At 37.0% G+C, this 19,557-nt stretch overlaps 1 protein-coding gene across 3 annotated transcripts in view; it reads right to left on the bottom strand.

Annotated features, from left to right (window-relative positions):
• Positions 1 to 19,557, bottom strand: part of DPYD (dihydropyrimidine dehydrogenase) — a 542,721-nt gene that overhangs the window by 358,777 nt on the left and 164,387 nt on the right. For all 3 annotated transcript variants that reach the window (XM_038414838.2, XM_038414842.2, XM_043490641.1), the window contains exons 4-5: positions 17,345 to 17,432; positions 3,607 to 3,768 (exon numbers count right to left, since the gene is read on the bottom strand). In XM_038414838.2, the coding sequence (XP_038270766.1) occupies positions 3,607 to 3,768; positions 17,345 to 17,432 (250 nt within the window). The remainder of the gene's footprint in view (positions 1 to 3,606; positions 3,769 to 17,344; positions 17,433 to 19,557) is intronic.

Genomic DNA, 19,557 nt, shown 5'->3' with positions numbered 1-19,557 from the left:
ATCAGAAATATATTATTTGTTAGACTTCTTACCAATACATCAATAAATAACAGTCAAATAAATTGCATTTCACTTTTGCTCCAAGCCTAAAAAGGTACTTAAACGTTGAGAAAGAAGTAAATTTTAGTACATTCTGTGGGTTTCATATTCATACAGCTAGACCTGTATTTACTGTCACTATACTCTACAGTGCAGAGTTCCACGTAACTTGCATTCCAAGAAATAGAAATATTTCATGATTTTAAAAGCAACTAGGTAATGGGGAGGAGGGGGAGAATGAAGGGAGAGACAGACATTAATATAATTTTGACCTGTGCAGCAGAAGGTCTAACCTGAGTTCTTGACACTCCCTTCATTTATCACAGTGAGTTTTTACTACACACTATTCTCTAGCTGCAATTGTTACCTTGGTAATTGCACACAACATACACATTCTATATCACAAACACAAAGTGTATAACATTAAATGTTGTCCAGTTTCACATTTAACTGTCAGGATCTAGATTCTTTTTATTTAAATGCATTTATCTTTTTTTATTTGATTACAGTATCTTCTTTAAAATGAGGCATATAGTTACAAAAATGCGGAGGTGAATACAAAAAGTGCAATAAGTGGGAGGTTTCATATTTTGTGTTTTAAAATATGCAAGACAAATATTTTACATTAGTGAGTTTTATCTGCCGTATGAACAGATTAGTCATTGTACAGAAACACAAAAGGGACATACGTCATACCCATGTATTTTCCCGTTTTAATTTGCATTCTTGCTATACTGCAAATTAGTCTTCATCTCAGCAACTGAATAGTGTGCCTTTTTATTATTACTCTGTCTTGTAATGAATCACATATATTATCCTCAGATTAATTCTATGCAAAAATTGTTAAACTTGGTTTTAAGCACAATGTAGTTTTTAGTAAATAAGACACTAGGAAAAAAAAACTTTTACACAGTACATGAGAAGCACCATTGATGTGCCGCTCACATTAATATCCCCACATGTTGCTTGTCTAAAATACACAATTTGAAAGCATTCATGTAAATAAATGTATATACACACTTAAACGTTTGCAGAATCAGAACCATTTGTGTTATTGGTAATGACTTAAGATTCCTTCAGTACTTGTACAGATGCATGTACTGATTTTTTTTAAATGTTAGTTACACAGAACTGTTAGTACTGATATTTCTTTCTATTGAATAAGTTGAATATCTTCCAAGATTTCTACAACTCAAATACTAAAGAACTCTTCTGTCTTACCTGGTAGAAATTAAACTGTCAGTGCTAAAGTCAATATTTATTACAAATATGACTGCATACTACTGCTAGTTATGATTACTATAGTGTATACAAAGTCATCAAAAACAATAAACTGCAATAAATCTAAAATCTTATTAAGTTGTAAAATAACAATAGCTATATTTTCAGATTGCTAAAAATAAAGAAATTGTATGTAGAAAAGACAATACAAAAAGTGCACTTCAGTAAATTTTAAAACTACTACGCAGAATTACACAGCATCACTTTATTGTGTTAGGGCTTTAGATACTAATACATCACTTTAAACAAAACTTAAAACACTGTGGTGAAAGCCATTCTGAGCTATTCATTCTGTCCTGCAGTTTTAGCATCAATCATTGTGCCAGCACTGAGCTTTTTTTAATAGATTTCTAAAGATTTTTGAAGAAGAATGGCAGATATTTAGCAAAATCTATCAAGCCATAATTCCCTCCTATTAATCATGGCATTAAGACTAAAGGGAAAGACAAATCAATTTTTAACAGATATACTTGCATTTCGTTTCTAAACAGTAATATTTCACTATTATATCTATCATATACTTGACAAGCATTTAATCTATTTCTTTTATGTAAGCCTTATGTCTTGCAGCAAATATTATAGTTTTATGCATACGGGCCAGAGTCATTAAAGAGCTGATTATATTGTCCCTTGACTATTATGATCCAGTCATTCAATATAAAGGTAAGACAAAAAGTTACAAACTGTCATTGGCTGTCATTGGTCTAGTCCACTAGATGAGCATTCTGATCCAAGTCCTCCTGATACCACTCTTGTAGGCCCAAACTTTAACTCAATCAATGTGTGTCTGTTGCTTTGGGAGCAGAGGAGAAAGGCAGTTCAAAACAGAATACAGAGGAGTCACAGAGGGATTCCAGAAACTCCATGACATGTCTTAGCAGGAGCATGAAAGGAGATGTGCAGACAGGTTGAGGGAGTATGCCAATGACCTTTGCAGACAGATACTTTGACCATAAACAGCGCAAAGGGGACATGAAGCCTATGAGCTGTACGAAAGGCAAAGCCTGCCTATGCAGATACACAATCAGATGCTCTCAGGGACGGGGAATAAAGATTCTATTCTATACCTGTGGGTCAGCCTTTTTCCCAGGCTTTGTGGAGGGGACCAAAATTTCAACCTCCATTTATAAATATGGTCCATTAAATGGGTCATCATATATAAAAGATCATGACTGATTCTGTAATCATGGGGGGGGGGGGAAACGAGGAGTACTTGTGGCACCTTAGAGACTAACACAGCTACCACTCTGAAACCTGTAATCATGGGGTTAATTATAAAATATACAGGGTGTAAACATTATATAAGCACACATTTTATTCATATAGAGTGACACCCTCTCTTCTTTTTTCAGAGCCCAGGTATGCAGGTCTTGTACAAATGATCAGAAGAGATTAAATCCTTCATATCACCTGAGACCATGAATCTGACACAGCGTCTCCATGGCCACTACAGCAGCTCATAAGTTAGAGGAGCATCTGCCACCCTTTTCCTTCCTCTCAAGGAAAAATTTGGATAGTGGATCCATGCAATCACAAATCCACTAGCTGTGTCCCTTCCCTGAGTCCCTCATGGAGGCTCTCTGAACCTAAACACCTTTCCCCGCCACAAAGTGGAAGTGCACTACTTTTGCTGCCTTTTTGGGTTCTCTCTGCCCCATGTGGAAGAGTTAGGGAGTGGCATAAGGAAATAGGTTTTGGCCCTAAATAAGTTCATATATTTGCAATGTAAAGCCATTTCAATACATAAATAAAATAAATAAATAAATGTACATACATATGAACTTAAAAACATATTTAAATAAAAGAAGCCTTAACCTAACTTCTAACAGCACCTTAAATAATTTAAAAAATGAAAGTTTGTTCAATCCAGTTTCCTCTCTCTATTAAAAATCTTAGAGTGTGGTGGTGTAATGAGTCAAATCACACTCCAGGACTTTCACTGTGCTATAGCAGTATCCACATGGGATGTTACGGGTGGCAAGCTGGTTTGTTGCGCAGTAACCTGCTGTGTAGACAAGCTCAAATTTTAAATTGCCTTCTTGATTACAACTAGTTCTCTACATGTTCTTATGAAATAACTGATTGTGAAAAGCTATTTTCAATAGCTAAATTACTGAATGTTTTTCAAGGAAAGTACTAGTTATTTTAATCCATTATATTTTTACTTTAGCAATATAGCATATTCCAACATGTTTGATTTAACGAAATCACCAATAAGAAATTTAATCATTAGAAAATTATTTGGTTCATATGTAAAGATACCAGCCATCTGTATGTCTTACATACCTCAGTAGCAAACTGCTGCAATCCACCAATATTAATTGGTCCCTCCTCCGTAGCATATAAATTGCATCCACCTACACAAAGATCTGAGGTTGGACATACCATTCCGCATGTCAGGCCCAGTGGGTTGTCAGAAAGAATCATTTTGGCAGCTCCATAATAGTTCTGCATGAAGAAAACAAAATCAACAATAATACCATATAAAAGGGAAGCGGAGATTCAAGAGAGGAAATCCAAAATTTTGTTCCTTTTATGTGGCTAGTAGAATAACACTGCACCTTTGATAAAATTTAAAGACACAAATTTGTCACATATGTGTATTACCAATCATGGTTGAAAAGGCATTGAGGACAAATTCAGAACACATCTCACCGTACGGCAGGCTAAGAATATTTCAATTATTTCTTTTTTATTATAAAAATATTCTAATTTGTTTTATGTTGGTTTTCAGTTATTTTTCTAGGGTTGTGTAGTGGATTTACAGTTTTATTTTAAACATAACATGTTGTGCGTATTACACTCCAGTATGTGCTCTCTCCATTCCTAAGTCAATTATGCAGCTGGTGAACAGAGACACTATGCAATTTCTCTCTCCATTCACTCACTTCCTAATAAATAACAACACCAACAACAACTATCAAGAAGATCCCAGGAAACATTTGTGTGCCAGAGGTTTCCCTAACGACCACCACTGATCATGGGAAGATGAAAGTCACACCTATGTAGGGGACCAGCACCAGGCTCATGCACTAATTAAGAGGCCTGGAGGGCTGGTGCTCGCAAATGCAGATGAGAGTGAGCACCATTCCAACCCTCTCCAAACTACAAACAACTGCAAGAAGAAAGGTCTTGTTTTCCATTCTCTCTAGCCATCTCTTTTACATCTCATTCTCCAGTAACTTTTTAATGAAAATTGTTTTCAGAGTCGGTCTAACACTATACTGGTCTGTGCCAGGGAGTCATTCTCCCAACCAGGACGATAATTGGCTCAGAAGAATCAGATGTTGTAGAGCCAGTGGGAAGGGCTCATTGACAGGTGCCCTTCACAGTGAAGAGTTTATTTTCAAACATTTAGCAGAATAATACGTGTGCAATGTGCATCTTCAAAGGAAACAATATCCCACAGTGTGAGACTCAAGTAATGAACATGCAGAGCATTTTCCAGATTTGATTATGTAAAAAAATGTGGGTTACAAAAAAAAAAGTCATATACGATTGAAAAAGTTCTAATTAAGCAAGACGCACATTAAAGGACTGGTCATAACGTTCAGAGGCTCAACCAGATGATGCAGTCAGGGACAGTGAGTTCCAGTAGGGCTCCAATGTTTACGAAACAAGTTTGTAGAAGTAGCTGAGCCTTTCTTCTACATATTGCAGAGCCTACTCCACTGGCCATTCCATGATTACACAGATCACAAAGCCATGCATACATTTTCAACAGGGTTTCCTCCTAAATTACTACACCAATTGGAAGCTCTAACTTGGACAAAAAGGAAAAAATTGGTTAATTAAGCGAGTCATTTGTGCAAGGACTTCCTTCAGCTGTTTTGTCTGTGGTGACAGATAAGTGAGATATTGGGCCTGATTCCCATTTATGTTTTCCACTTTTCACTGCTCTGGCAATGTAAAGGGGCCTAGAAGTGGCTGTTAATTAACCTGATTAAAAATGTAATTTACACCCACTTTATGGCTCCTTTATTCTGCCAGAGCAGTGTAACAGATCTTCAATGTAAATGAGAATCCAGCACATTAAGTTCAATATTTAATATTGGCTAGAGGAATTGTTTCCTTGTTTCTCTGAAAAAGGACCACCCAGAGCTAAATTGTTGGGCATTTTTTTTTAAGAATTCGAACAAGCTAGTTTTCATTACTTTCAAATGTTGGTTTTGCTTCACATTCTGCTGGGTTTCTTCATATGGGGGCAGGGGAAGGAGGGCTGTTGTGTCCAGGATGGTTGTGTGTGTTGATTTCAGCTTTGGTACAAGAGAAAGAATTACAATAACCAAATGTAACTTCATCTAAGAAAGATAATTAAGGATTCATAAATCTTTGAATTAAAATTAAAATTGGTGCATACAGATAATTAACATCCTTAGTTTATCATATTAACTAACTATTCCTCTTAAGAATCATTTTTTATCATAGGTTGGTACAATGTTCACAATATTTTCTTTTAAGACAGAATATATATATATATATATATATATATATATATATATATATATAAAATAGTTAAAACCTTTTCATGTTGCTTCAATGGCACCCTCCTTAGAAATCTCCTTTATTTGATTTCAATCATGTTGATTGTTTGCTGTGCTATTGAATTATGATCTTGATTAAATTTAAGCTGAGGAACATTACTTATTGATTTGATATCCAGCCATTACATATCTTTATATATATAGACTTTTACAATACGAGAGCTGTGAGATATGCCCCACACATCACAATGCCAAGTAGTAAAACGATATGCACTGAATGTATAAAATGTTTTGTGGTGTTAACATTTTTAAGTGAATGTAGTTATCAATAAAAAGGTACCAAACTGACAAAGCTAGAGCTCATAGAGTACTATTTATTCAGAGAACAAGCATACCAAAAGCAGCAGCTTTGCAAGCTTTCCACACAGATTCAACACTACGCCTCAACCTGATGCTAAAGGGATCACCTCTAGAAGTGAAAGGGGAATTTAGGTTCAATGCTCACTCAGCCTCTCTGCTTAGGCTGCTAAAAAGAAAGCCAATTAGTGTCAATTCTACTGGTGGCAGTTCTGTAATGTGGACATATGTCTACTCAGAAACAACATAGTATCAACATCATAGTCAGTGCAACCTAGTGGACAGAGCACTGGACTGGGGAACAACAGGCCTGTATTCTAGTCCTAGCCCTGCAACTAGCCTGCTGGGTGACCTTGGGCAAACCACTTCACTTCCGTATGCCTCAGGTCTCCTCACGTTTGAAACAGGGATAATAAGGGCCTCCACTATAATGAGAGCTAGCTATTCATTTATTAGTATAAGTCATTTTACAGGGTCTCCTTAATAGGTATCAGATGGTAACTTTCAAGATGAAATCCTTGTCACCTTTCCAAGTGAGTTGCCCAAGTAACTTCAAACTTAGGATTTGCTTTCAGTCTGTTCTGAGCTGTACTTGATTTGAACTGGTAATCTTAGTGAAAAGCTCTCATGTTCTATTACCCCAGTTTTGTAGTACAATAAAATATTTAGATGTTTTCTGTATTGTATTTAAGTATAATATGGAACAGTATTTATTTTAAAATATTTTTTCTAAAATAATTACTATGTTTCAGATAAGCTATCACAGTTTTTAATCAGTCACTGAACCAAATCCTCAATTTCTGATCCTGTCCAAATTCACCCATCATGAACGGCTAACTAGCCCATTTGGGAGAATTTTATTGTGATGTTATACAGATCCTGCTGCTATAAGCTATGTTTTCAGGAAACCTATAATGTTTCTCATAATTGTGCATAACTGTCATTTGCTGAAACAGCAACTTTATTCCAGAAAGGAAATTTTAGGACAACACAAGGTAGGTTGTCCTAAGGAAGCATATAGTATTAGTAAAAGACATTTTAGAAATATGAAGAATTTAGAATTATAGATCGGAGGTAGGTGATTTGGATTTTTCCACATACCTTTGCTTAGTTGACTTACTAGTTATATTAGTGCTTGCTTGCCGAAGACCAACTATGCTACTTTATAGGCACTCAAGTTACTAATTATCAACTACAAACACTGCGGAAAAGAGAGGAAAATCCTTAGTACAACAGCTAAAATACTTTGCAACTCTGTGATGGTTTGTTTCTGTGTATTTATCCCTTCTTTACTATACTGATTTCTCATGGAACACATGCCAGACATCATTAGAAAGAATACATTTTTCTAAACTTTTACAAAAACTAATCAGGAAAGGAAGTATAATCTAGTTTTAATATGCTGCTGAAAATTATAGTACTATTGTACTACAGCAACAAGCCATTTTGCATATGGCAGAGACAAATTAACAAATAATGAATATGAATACTTTGTACTTATATGACACCATCCATCTGAAGATCTTTAAGTGATTTATGGTGGGAACCCTTAAAATCTTGCCAATTTTAATTGAGATAGTTACCTCAGTATCTTCAGTCTTTTCTGATACTTCTTATATAAGGAAAGTACCTCTAATATTGAAAATACTGACATTATATAATTGCAAACACTTATTTATCACTTATTCCAATTCTCAATTAATGGGAGTCTTGATCATATTCATATAACACAACCATAACAATTATTTTACAGAGCCCAAGGATGTGCCAGATCCCTCACAAAAGAGGAAAGGTGATCTGACCCCTACGCGGAGGAGTTTATGAATTAATATCAGACATGATGCAGCAAGGAGTAGCTAGACAGTGCAATTGGAGGGAGGATGACTCAGCAAAGGCTACTAGACAACCTAAAACAAAAATAATTTAGAAGTAAAATAGTTTGGGATATTTTTAAATACATACAAATAAATAAGCAGATGACACAGTTCGCTAATCCTTGTAAACATCAGGGAGGAAGCGGGTCGAGAACTAGAATGCTTTGGTGATTGTTTTATTTAAATGGAATAAATGCCTCCTCATGCCTTGATGCATAAAATATATTTTCCTAGGCACTTCCACAGAAAGAAATTAATCTAACTGGATAGGATGTTTTTTGGTTTCCTTCATCAAAATGCCAATAAATACAACTTGGTAAGAGAGAGAACAGAAACAAGCCTTACACAGACATCAATAATCAGTGGAAAGCAGGCAGAGAAGGATCTCCACATGTATCACTTGGAAGTATTACATAATTTGCATGCAAATGAGACTTTTTTTACTTGAGAAAACCTACTAAAACATGTAGGATCAATATGGTAAGATGAAAAGAAATTACATTTATTATCAGGAAATTCTTACAGCATCTATTCATTCATCTAATTTAAGCACACTTCATATAAATTTCACATAGATCATGACTTTCTGATATTGTAGTTTTCTCAGATACAACAAAGTGACTGCAGGATTGTGTTCTGTATAAAAAGAATGAAAGCACTGGCTTAGCCAGGATGTGGAGATGGGGTGGAGTGAAAGCAGAAAGGTAGGAAGGAAAGGGAGGGGAGGGAATAAAACAGCGTTCACTTCTTTTTTTGATTCTTGGTGAAATGGACACAATTACAAAACAAAATTTCCAAGAAAATTACTTTCACCTCTTGTCCACGGTTATCTATGTTTTCTTAAGTTTTTACAAAAATCAAAATGTGTTGGGTCAAATATTGTTGTTTAAAATGACATAAGGAACAAGAATTAAAAAACGTATATTGATAAAGAAGATAGGTATCAACAACCCAACATATTTATATCTATGCACATCAGTTCAAATTTGAATAAACTCACCCCCCTATTATTTCAAAGTAGAATGGAACAAAACAGAAGTTATCAAATATCACATATATTCTATATTACAATGCTGCTGATATTTAATCAATCCAGAAAACTTTCACATCATTTGATTTATGTCATCATAACAGGACTGTAATTTCACACAGTGTCACTATCTTTTTATGAAAAAGAGGGAAAGGAATATCCGGTACTGTCATTTTGTTCTTTGTAGTCTAGAATGTGAGAGATTCCTTAATTGACACAGTGTCATCGTAACAAGTCTATTCCACATAATTATACTATGGCAACTGAAACCAGTTGTCAGCCATTCCATTACACTAACTACAAATAGACTTCTCAAGAAAAATCACTGTTTCAAGTACATCAATTTAACACCATTACTATTTTTCTTTTAAATGTTTTTTTGAACTTAGTGACTTGAAATATGTAAAGATTAAGAAAGAAAACTGAGTAAAACTGTACTTTCAAAAACATGGAGCCCCATGAATTTTTCTTAAAAACTGTAATGCATTTTTTCAGTTCTTACCAATTTTACAGCCGCTTAAGACTCTTTTACAATCTACTAATTGTATTAACAGTATCACAATTATACTATTTTACATCAGAATTCTGAGTCATCATTTTATAAGACATTCTCAATGGGATGTAGATGTCCCTCTGGAGTGGGGGAGGAATTATTCTATTCTCTCCATTCCTCTTGCTTATCACAATCCTGTTTCTTTCTCTTCTCCACCTCCCTTTCAACCTCACATAGCATCTCTCCCATTCACAATCTTTCCCCCTGTTCCCTCACTGTTTCCTGTCTCCCATTTCCCTTATTATATTTGCACCCTTATTTTCCCTCACTTTCCATTTATAAGATCCTATCCATAACATTTCCACTCTCTTTTAACCCCCCCTCTCAGCCTCCTGCAGTACACATTCCCCATAACCCTCAGTCTTCCTCCCTACACCCCATATTACCCAATCTCTCTGTCTCTCCTATGCAATCTACATTTCCCCCAGGCCCTTTAGTCTCTTCTTACCCCATGCATTTCTCTGAACCTCTCGCTTGCACACTACTTCCCTCTGTACCCTCTCTGGCTCCTCCAGCACTTTGTCAAGCTCCCTCATGCTCACCACATTCCCCTACCTCTTCATAGTTTCCTGTCCAGCCTCTTATCCACAAAATACATCTTTCCTGAGGGAAGCCAGTCTTCAGTTTTGCTAAAAATAATGGGAGTTGATAACCATCTTTGCTAAGTGAAGACTACATGCAAAGACTGTTGGGAAATGATGCCCATGTTGATTCAAGGCTGTTTGGCTTCAGCCCCGAAATTCCAGGTACATCTTAACATAGCAACAGTTATGTGGAGCCCATTTCTGCTCCCTGGCTCAGACTTTTATACTGCTGGCTTTCTTCTAAGAGCTACCTAGCTGGTAAGCTAATTACCTCATTAGCACATCAGGCTCCCTACAGGTACAAGTAATCCCTTGTACATTCCCAAAATACAAACTACCTAAATCCCTGCTACTCTAACTACACCCAGTATCCTTTTACTGGGTTCTCACTCACCAGGATGCTGGCTTCCAAAGGGATCAATTGATAGCATCCTGTCACAATCAGTATCCACTGATTCCTATGGCTAATACCGTTCACAGGAATCTATAGCACCAGCACAGTCTTGTCAGAACAACTGGTAGATACTGAAGGTACCAGACAATGAGACACACTGAGACTGTCTCACTGCACACTCAGGTAGACTATGCAATTGTAGGACAGGATGGAAAGCAGGGTTGGGGAAAATCAGGGAGTTGATTGTCACTCCCTGATTCCTGAGGCCCCAACAATACCTAAAAGTTGCTTCCGGGCAGCAATAAGATCCACAACTGCTATAAGGTCCTTTAATGGATCCTACCCCGTGGGGGACTGCTTGTGGAGCTTCATTCTGCCGTGCCCTCTTCTCTGCCTCAACAAACTGGGATAGGGACAATGGGGCAGAGGCTCAGGGCACAAGCTTGCTGGCTGGGTCTAAAATCCTAACACCACTCTTGCAAGTAGGTAAGACACAAGAAAAAAAATCCTTCTCCTATAGCTTGTAAGTACTTGTATCTTTGCAGATTTAATTTTAAATTACAAGATCAATAAAACATGACACGCTTAATCTTTAGAACAATTTTTTTAAAATTCAACAACTACATTTTAAACACCATAGTTAAATATAAATGGTCTCCAAAAAGCAGTTTAGAAAGAATACTTGTCTGTCATCTTTTTTTAAAAAAAAATAAACTAAAGTTTAAAAAAATAAACTAATATTCACAGTATGGTGAATCTAAAGTTGCATCTCACCTATTGAGAGATTCAATTGCAAACAACAGTCTGTAGGAAGCCTACTGAGTAATGCTGACTGGGAAGACACAATAGAATAGATTGTACCTTTGGAAAGTAGAGCTGTAATCCAGTTTGTATGAAAAGGAAGAATGTAAGTTTTGGTATAAACTCTACTGAATCACAGAAGCCTGACACAATACAGCACAAGTGACATCCTTTTCTCAAAGAGGCCCAAGGCTCATTGAGCCTAGCAATTCAATTACCCTCTCAACCCAGAAAGAACACCTCCCCTCCCCCCCGCCCGAGTTAAGGTCTACTTGCAGAGCACCTTGAAATGGCCTATGTTGTACAAGGCCTGTAAATATCTAAAAAGCCTCAGGCTTTAGAGAACAAGAATCCCTGACCTTTTATGATTGCTCAGTAGTTTTTTTTACCACAAAACATACTACATAGAATGGAGTCCTTAAATAGCTGACAAAAGAATACATTTTCAGTAAGCCACTGTTTAAACAGCTTTGTTTATAATAAAACCAGTTTAAAAGAATACCTGAGTGTCATACTACCAACTACTTTGTGAAAGAATATGGATACAATGAAGGATAGGCAAACTGTTTTGTACAGTATGATTTAGGGCATGTTTACACTACAGCTGCTACAGCAGCAGAGCTACAGTGTTCCAGCTGTGCTGCCATAGTGTGGATGCTGCCTGTATCAATGAAAGAGGTTTTCCCATCAATGCAATTAATCCACCTCTCCGAGGGGTGGTAGCTAGGTCAACAAAAGAATCCTTCCATCAACCTAGCTGCGTCTAAACTGGGGGTTAGGTTGGCCTAACTACAGTACTCAGGGCAAGAAATTTTTCACAGCCCTGAGTGACATAACTAGGTCAATCTAATTTTAAGTGTAGACCAGGCCTTTAAGTATTTTACATTTTAATTTAACAAAAAGATGATTAAGGGGTGACTTGATTACAATTCACAAGTATCTACATGGGGAACAAATATTTAAAATGGGCACTTCGATCCAGCAGAGAAAGGTATTATAAAATCCAGTGGCTGAAAGTTGAAGCTAGACAAATTCAGTCTGAAAATAAGGCATACATTTTTATCAGGGAGGGTAATCAATCACTGGAACAATTTACCAAGAGTCATGGCGGTTTCTCCATCACTAAACATTTTTAAATCAAGGTTGGATGTTTTTCTAAAATATGTGCTCTAGGAATTATTTTAGAGAAGTTCTATAGCCTGTGTTACAGAGGATGTCAAACTAGATGATTACAACAGTCCCCTCTGGCCTTGGAATCCATGAAACCTTCCTTCTCCCTGCACATCACCATTTTGAGATTTAAGCCACTCTGGAAATTCTCTTAGCTACAGTATTGTCTGCAAATATAATCTGCTCTGGAGCTTCCTCCAGATAAGGGAGGAAGACTCTCTATTGAAGAGGGCGAGGAAGTTGCTGGGCTAGATGTGCTTGAGGGCATTAGAAAGGTCAGATGGTGAAGGAACCTACTGCGGGAGAACAGGAGCTTGTTGTGGGGTGAGAGAGGAATATGTTAAGGACAGGAGTAGATTTGAAGAAGGGGGACCTCAACAGGTCCAGCTAGGCATCCAGATTTTCTGGATTTCTTACTAAAAACTTGAATCTTCCAAGTTTCAACCTTTCACTGGTCAAGAGAATATTTTGTCTAGACACCAACAGGAGTCTTCATAGGTAATCAGATTAAAAATTATTAACAGTTGTTTATTTACAAGATGCAAATGACAGAAGATATTTCAAAGTAAAATATTTTTCATCAAAAATGGTCTCTTTAGAAAATGATTTTTTAACAAAACACTACATATTGTCAATTCACATTTGTCAAAATGTGAGTTTCTTTAAAATCTTATATCAATTTTTTTCAGTCAACAAAAAAGTTTTGATGGCACTTTCAATGATGATTTTAATCAAAGAAAAAATCAATTGAAAATTCTGCAAAACAATTTGAGGAACCAAAAATTTAGTCTATTTCAAATTTTTCAAAATGAAAACAAATTTCAAATGTATTCACTAAAACTAGCTTTTCTGCTTTTTTGATCAGTTCTAAAAATGTCATATACATACTTATAATCATCCACAAATCCACATAGATGGCAGAGTGACTTAGAGCAGGGGTTGGAAACTTTCGGCATGTGGCCTGTCAGGGTAATCCACTGGCGGGCCATGAGACATTTTGTTTACGTTGATTATCTCCAGGCGTGGCCACATGCAGCTTGCAGTGGGCATGGTTCGCCATTCCCGGCCAATGGGAGCTGCAGGAAGTGGCGGCCAGCACGGCCCTGCAGCCTGTACCACTTCCCACAGCTCCCATTGGCTGGGAACAGCGAACCACAGCCACTGGGACCTTCAGGGGGCTGTGCCTGTGGATAGTCAACATAAACAAACTGTCTGGTGGCCCGCCAGCAGATTACCCTGATGGGCCATGGGCCGAAGGTTGCTGACCTCTGACCTAGAGGAAATGGCCTAGGACTAGAAGGGTGGAGAGACGGATTCTAATCTCAGCTCTACCTCTGTCCTTCTGTGTGATCTTGAGCAAGTCATTTCACCTTTGTGTGCCTCTGTTTATCTCCCACCCTTTGCCTCTCTTGTCTACTTAAGCTGTAAACTGAGGCAGGGACAATGTCTCTCTGTGTGTTTGTACAGTTTCTAGCAGATTGGGATCCTGATCTAAACTGGGGCCTGTCAGTAAATTAGTAGGGGCTAGAAAATGATAGGAGACAGGGAGATTTGCATCTAAAGGTTCTTGAGAGTAGAGATTGTAGAGTATTGTGTCCCTAGGAAGCTGGTAGGAGCATGAACGGGGGGAGGTATAGGCATTGGTGGTGACTTGAGAGCAGGATGGAGAAGGGAGAATCTCTCTGGTCACTTCTGCACGGCACCATCGCCTAGACTGGTTCCTGAGCATATCAGTTTGTTTCATTGGGGGACTTTTTTTTAAACTACTAATGTTAATTTTAATTTACAGTACACCTGTAACACTGAGATACTCATGCAGCTGGGCAACTTTAGATTTCCTCCACATGGGCTAGGATAAGAGAGTGTAACATAAGGCTGTATGTAACTTCATTCTGGGAATTGAGAACACTGAGGTGCAGAGCTGATTTTACAGACGCAGTAAATGACTATATATCTTTGTCCTAACATTTTGGCCAGCACAATGAGGAAAGCGTAATCACTTGATTTTTTTTTAAGCCATCATTGTGTTGTGTTCAACAATACTGTCAGTCTTGTCACATTTTTCAGGCACCAGCGTCAGGCAAAAAATATTGTTGAGCCCTTCTCTGTAAAAGTTACTGCTTCTGAAAGGAGACTGTAGTTGTGGGCATGGAGGGTCCCTAAGAGCCAGGCAAGTCAGGCTATGACTGCACGTTAGTAATTGCAAAGTAATTTGAGGTTTTAGATTTTCCCCTAAGAAACACTGAAGTTCTTTAGAGAATGGCTGTGCTATGCCATTCTTTTTCCTGATAAAGTAGCAACTGGTCAAGTTACTCATGCTGGGCCAAACCACAGATTGACTGAGTGTTTTATGACATAAAACAATCACACAGAACTAAGTGTTAAGGAAAGTACCAGAACTATATAGCCCGTACACAACTGGTGTAATCCTGGCCCTATTTAAGTCAATAGGAGTCTTCCTGTTGATTTCAGCTGGGTCAGGATTTTACCCAACACCATTAAAATCAGATTCTTAATATTATCTCGACATGCCTGTAGCAGGATGCAATCCCAGAACATTTCCCGTCCTTGTGGCACTGCAGTCACCATGCCTCAGTTTCCCCTCATTGGTGATGGTTCTCTTGGACTTCAGCATAGTTCAATTGCTGAGGTGACCATGATAATGAAAGTCCAAAGAAATACAGCTCTCCCTTTAAGCTCAGGCCCATGCTGCACACAACAGCCTTCAACTTTTCATCTTCCAGCCCTTCAGGGTTCTTGTCGATCACTTCTTTCTCCTCTTAACAGCAGGGGTCTCTGTACATTCTCTCAGGGTAATAGCATAGGGGGAACCCACCCCCACCCTTTACTCTGGGTTCCCTGCCATTGGAACCCTAAACAACTGGGCTATCTGCCCTGTAACTCAAACCCTTATTCACTCTCTTTCCCTCCCAGCACCTCTTCTTATGTACCTATGTACTCTCTCTGGAGAGTCTTTTCTCTCAGGTCTTTCCTAGTCCCAAACCCATCATCTCCCTTGGGACAGAGTTACCAGAGCCCTCCTTCCTTGGGCTTTACTGTAATCCTAGCAGGCTTCTTTCAGCCCTAGCTTCCCCTTGGAAAAGGATAACCAAGCCTGCCTTCCTGAAGCTGTGCTTCACTTCAGAAAGACTTCCACAAGCCCTGGATATCCATTTTAACTCACAGCTCCTCCCTGTATGTCTCTCATAGCTCCCCCTTTGACTGAACTCAGATTAGGTCTCTGACTCACACCTGGTCCCCATTCCCAGTTAGGTTCTGCTAATTCTTCCTGAACACCAATTCTTAAAAGAGACATTACCCTTGAAGGGGAGAAACTATATGCTACAATGCTTCCATATTGAAATTTGCTTTAGGTATTAGGGTACGATAATGTAGTGAGAAGGGAAAAACCAATAGATTCATTACTGCTTTGAATCTTCTCTGTTCAGGGCTTCTTTGTTTCACTATATTTCAAGGATGCATTAAGAAGTGATATGCCTCAAAGTAGTACAGTACCAGTGAAAACAGATGCCTGGCATTCAAAAAAATAAATGCTGCGTTGGCATAACAGATTATATAACAGAGCAGTCTATATGCAGATGCCGAACACAATTCCACAATAATTGTTAACCATGTTAACATATAATTATGTTATAAATGACATATGTCTTAATAACTCCTTTTGTCCCAATGTTGATTGTCAATATATAGAATTTACTGTGAGGGTTTCAGCTCAAATAATATGCAACATGTAATAAAAACAAGTTAACTCACCCAAAATGTGGCTTACCCTCAATGTGTAAATGAAACCCACTTTTCTCTCATTTTACCTATGTGGACTCCAGCACCGGCAGAATGTGTGTCTGAGACAGGTAGCAGGAGATGGGGCCAGCTGCTTCTATAAACCTCTCACCCAAAACTGCCTCAAGCCCTCCCAGTAGTTCCCAAGTTTGGATGGAGTAACAGCAAATCAAGCGTGACCAAAAGACTTAAATGAGTTTTTAAATGGTAAGTGGTAACTAATATCTTTTCAGGATTAGAATGTCCCTCACAGCCTGATTAATACAGACATGTATTTTCATGTTAGCTGTGCAACCAGCTTCAACGTTTGTATTTTTGATTGTTAAACGGTACTTACACATCTGAAGGCAACAGAAAGTATCTTTCTTCTCCATTAACAGGATAGCATTTGGAAACACTCCACCTTATTAAAGTTGATTCTATTTATTGTTGTAATAATTTATTAATATTATTGGGTTTTGTGAATAAAAAATGATAAAGCTTATTTACTTGAACCATAGTAATGAAAAACATTCATCCCTGAGATGAGCACCTGCATGCCAAGTGTCAGCCCAAAGCAAATTTTATTAAGAACATTTTAATCATTTCCTGAAAATATTTATTCTCTAATGGAAAAAAAATGTCTTGTAACTATAACGGCTCAGTCAGGTAACAATACAGTGAATTTATTACACTGAAGTGTTTCGTTTTGTCAATACTATTAATTGATTAAATCCATCCAAAACAAATATCTGAAAGAAAAATAAATCTGTTGAAGAAACAGATTTACCGTACAGTCTTTGCATTTGCAATATCACCAAAGAACAATATCAGTAAGAATTAAAAATTAAGAAGAATCTGTTAAATTTGATCATACCTGTTCTAAACATTATTTTATTAGAGTCTACAAAGATAAGGACTGTAATTCAATCACACAAAGAGAAAGCAAGCAACTGCTGTTCTTGCGTTTCATTTACTACTGTGAGCCTGCTTTTACCTTGTTTGCAATACTTGTGATAAATGTCTTGATGTCTAGATTAGTTGGGCAGCTCTTCTGACAGGGGGCATCTGTACACTTTAAGCACCTAGGGAAAAAATTAAATGAGTTAAGGAGACAGAGTACAAATACTGCCAATAGCATAAGTTTTTTCATGTACACATTAATAGTTTATGTCTAAAAAAATAATAATATTTTACATTTCTATAGAGACTTTCATATAAGTATTTCAAAGTGTTTTATAAACATTATTAAATTAATTCTCAGAACAATTTAGTGAGGTAAGTTTTATCATCCCCCTTTTAAAGGTGGGGATGTTCAAGCACAGATATGTTAAATAAATAGCCTAAGCCACACAAGAAGGCTGCGATGAGCCAAAAAGAGAACTCTGATCTCTTTGGTTGGGTGTTTTAGCCAGAAGAGCATCCTTCTTCTATAACAAGCAGATCCATAAAATCCACTATTCTGAATGTGCAATCTATTGCTATATTACATACACAAATATGTTAAAAGAATGTTAAGGCTGAAAAGTTAAGCACTCAAAAGATAGGTAATGCCACAATTTTTATTATCCATTGAACATTATTTGGGAGCCCTTGTGCCATGCACAGTCTTATTATATAATCATACTATTTTTTCCATTGGACCCCTGCCTTGTTCAGTGCACAGGATGGATAATGCTCACTGAATGAGTAGCTATTTGATTTTGCTCTTTATTTGTATTCCTCATTATTCAATGCATGGGCACAAGCCTTATTTACTAAATACCATTCAAACCCTGCTCTGAAGAGAATTATTAATTTCATCATAGTGGTATTCATCACTGTAGTATCTGCTTCACAAACAGCTAATATATCCTCACAATCTGAAAATATTTTTTTTTCTAGACCTGGCTCTATAACAAATTCTTCTGTGATCTTAGGCAAGGTCTGTGTGCCTTAGTTTTCCCAACTGTAAAACAGAAGAAATTCAGTAATGAAGTTCTATAGGTGTAACTGAGAGTATAATTTTGAAAACTGAATAATCAGATATATACAGTTTTATGATACTTTTACAGGAAATATGATAAAAATAATTCATGATTTATATGGTTCACCATGTTTCTGTCCCAGTGAAAAAGAATGGCTGCTAAATATTGGGTCTCTTATTTTGTGCAATTACTTTAATGAGTTAGTTTAAGTGTTAGATAAAAGGACAAATTTTTACTTCTAAACTGTGGGTTTACAATCTATGTCTTCAGGAGTACAAATCAGCATTCCTATGGCAACATGCACTGAAGTTGACTGGAGTTCTGAATGAATATCCGAGGGCAGATCGGTAACCTTTTTCCCCTCCATGACAAATTATATTATATAATAAAATACACAGTCTTACGTAGCAGTGATTAACGACTCATTCTTTCAAAAGCATCCATGTGGGCATACAGGTTTGAGTTCACCTCCACAAGTCCTTTTATAGGATTGGACCCTAAAGAATAATCTAATTGATGCATGATTTTAAAAAAAGCAAGCATCAGCTAAAGAGTTAAAATGATACCCTGTTAAAATATTTTTCTAAGGGTTTTTTTTTTTGGCTTTACACTTTAGTGAAATATCAGAGACCAAATGCCACACTACTCATAATCTGAGAATTCATTTAATTATTCTGGATATTTTTCAGCATAGTTATATGTCTATGTCAACTTATAGAAAATAGCAAAAATAAAATTTTTCAGGTCTAACATGGCTACTCGTACAGCATTCCCAAATCTCCCATTATTATTTAGTAATAAATATTACCATTATAGTACAGCCACAAGGATTAGGGTCCCATTATGCTGGATGCTGTGCAAACATAGCAAGAGATCATCTTAGTCGTAGGGGGCTTACAGTCTAAAAACACAATGAGTTGCAGAGTCCAGGACAGGGTTAAAACATATAAGCAAATGCATATAATGAATAATTGGTAGAGATTTGTTAGTTAATGTATTGTAAGTGTTTATGGGGTTTTTTGTTTGTTTGTTTGTTCATTCATTGGTTTGTTCCAATTGGTCGTAAAGTAAGTGAGTAAGAAAAGGAAAAAGTCACAGCTTGTCACTTACCTCACCATAATTAGCAGTCAGTATTTTATGGACATCATTTCAGAGAAGAATTAACTGGGAATTTGGAGAAGGATATGGTAATATAAGGTGACCAGACAGCAAATGTGAAAAATGAGGACGGGGTGGGGGGTAG

Source organism: Dermochelys coriacea, chromosome 8, assembly GCF_009764565.3.
Source record: "Dermochelys coriacea isolate rDerCor1 chromosome 8, rDerCor1.pri.v4, whole genome shotgun sequence".
NCBI classification, from domain to species: Eukaryota; Metazoa; Chordata; order Testudines; family Dermochelyidae; genus Dermochelys; species Dermochelys coriacea.
This window is presented reverse-complemented; position numbering and strand designations above follow the sequence as displayed.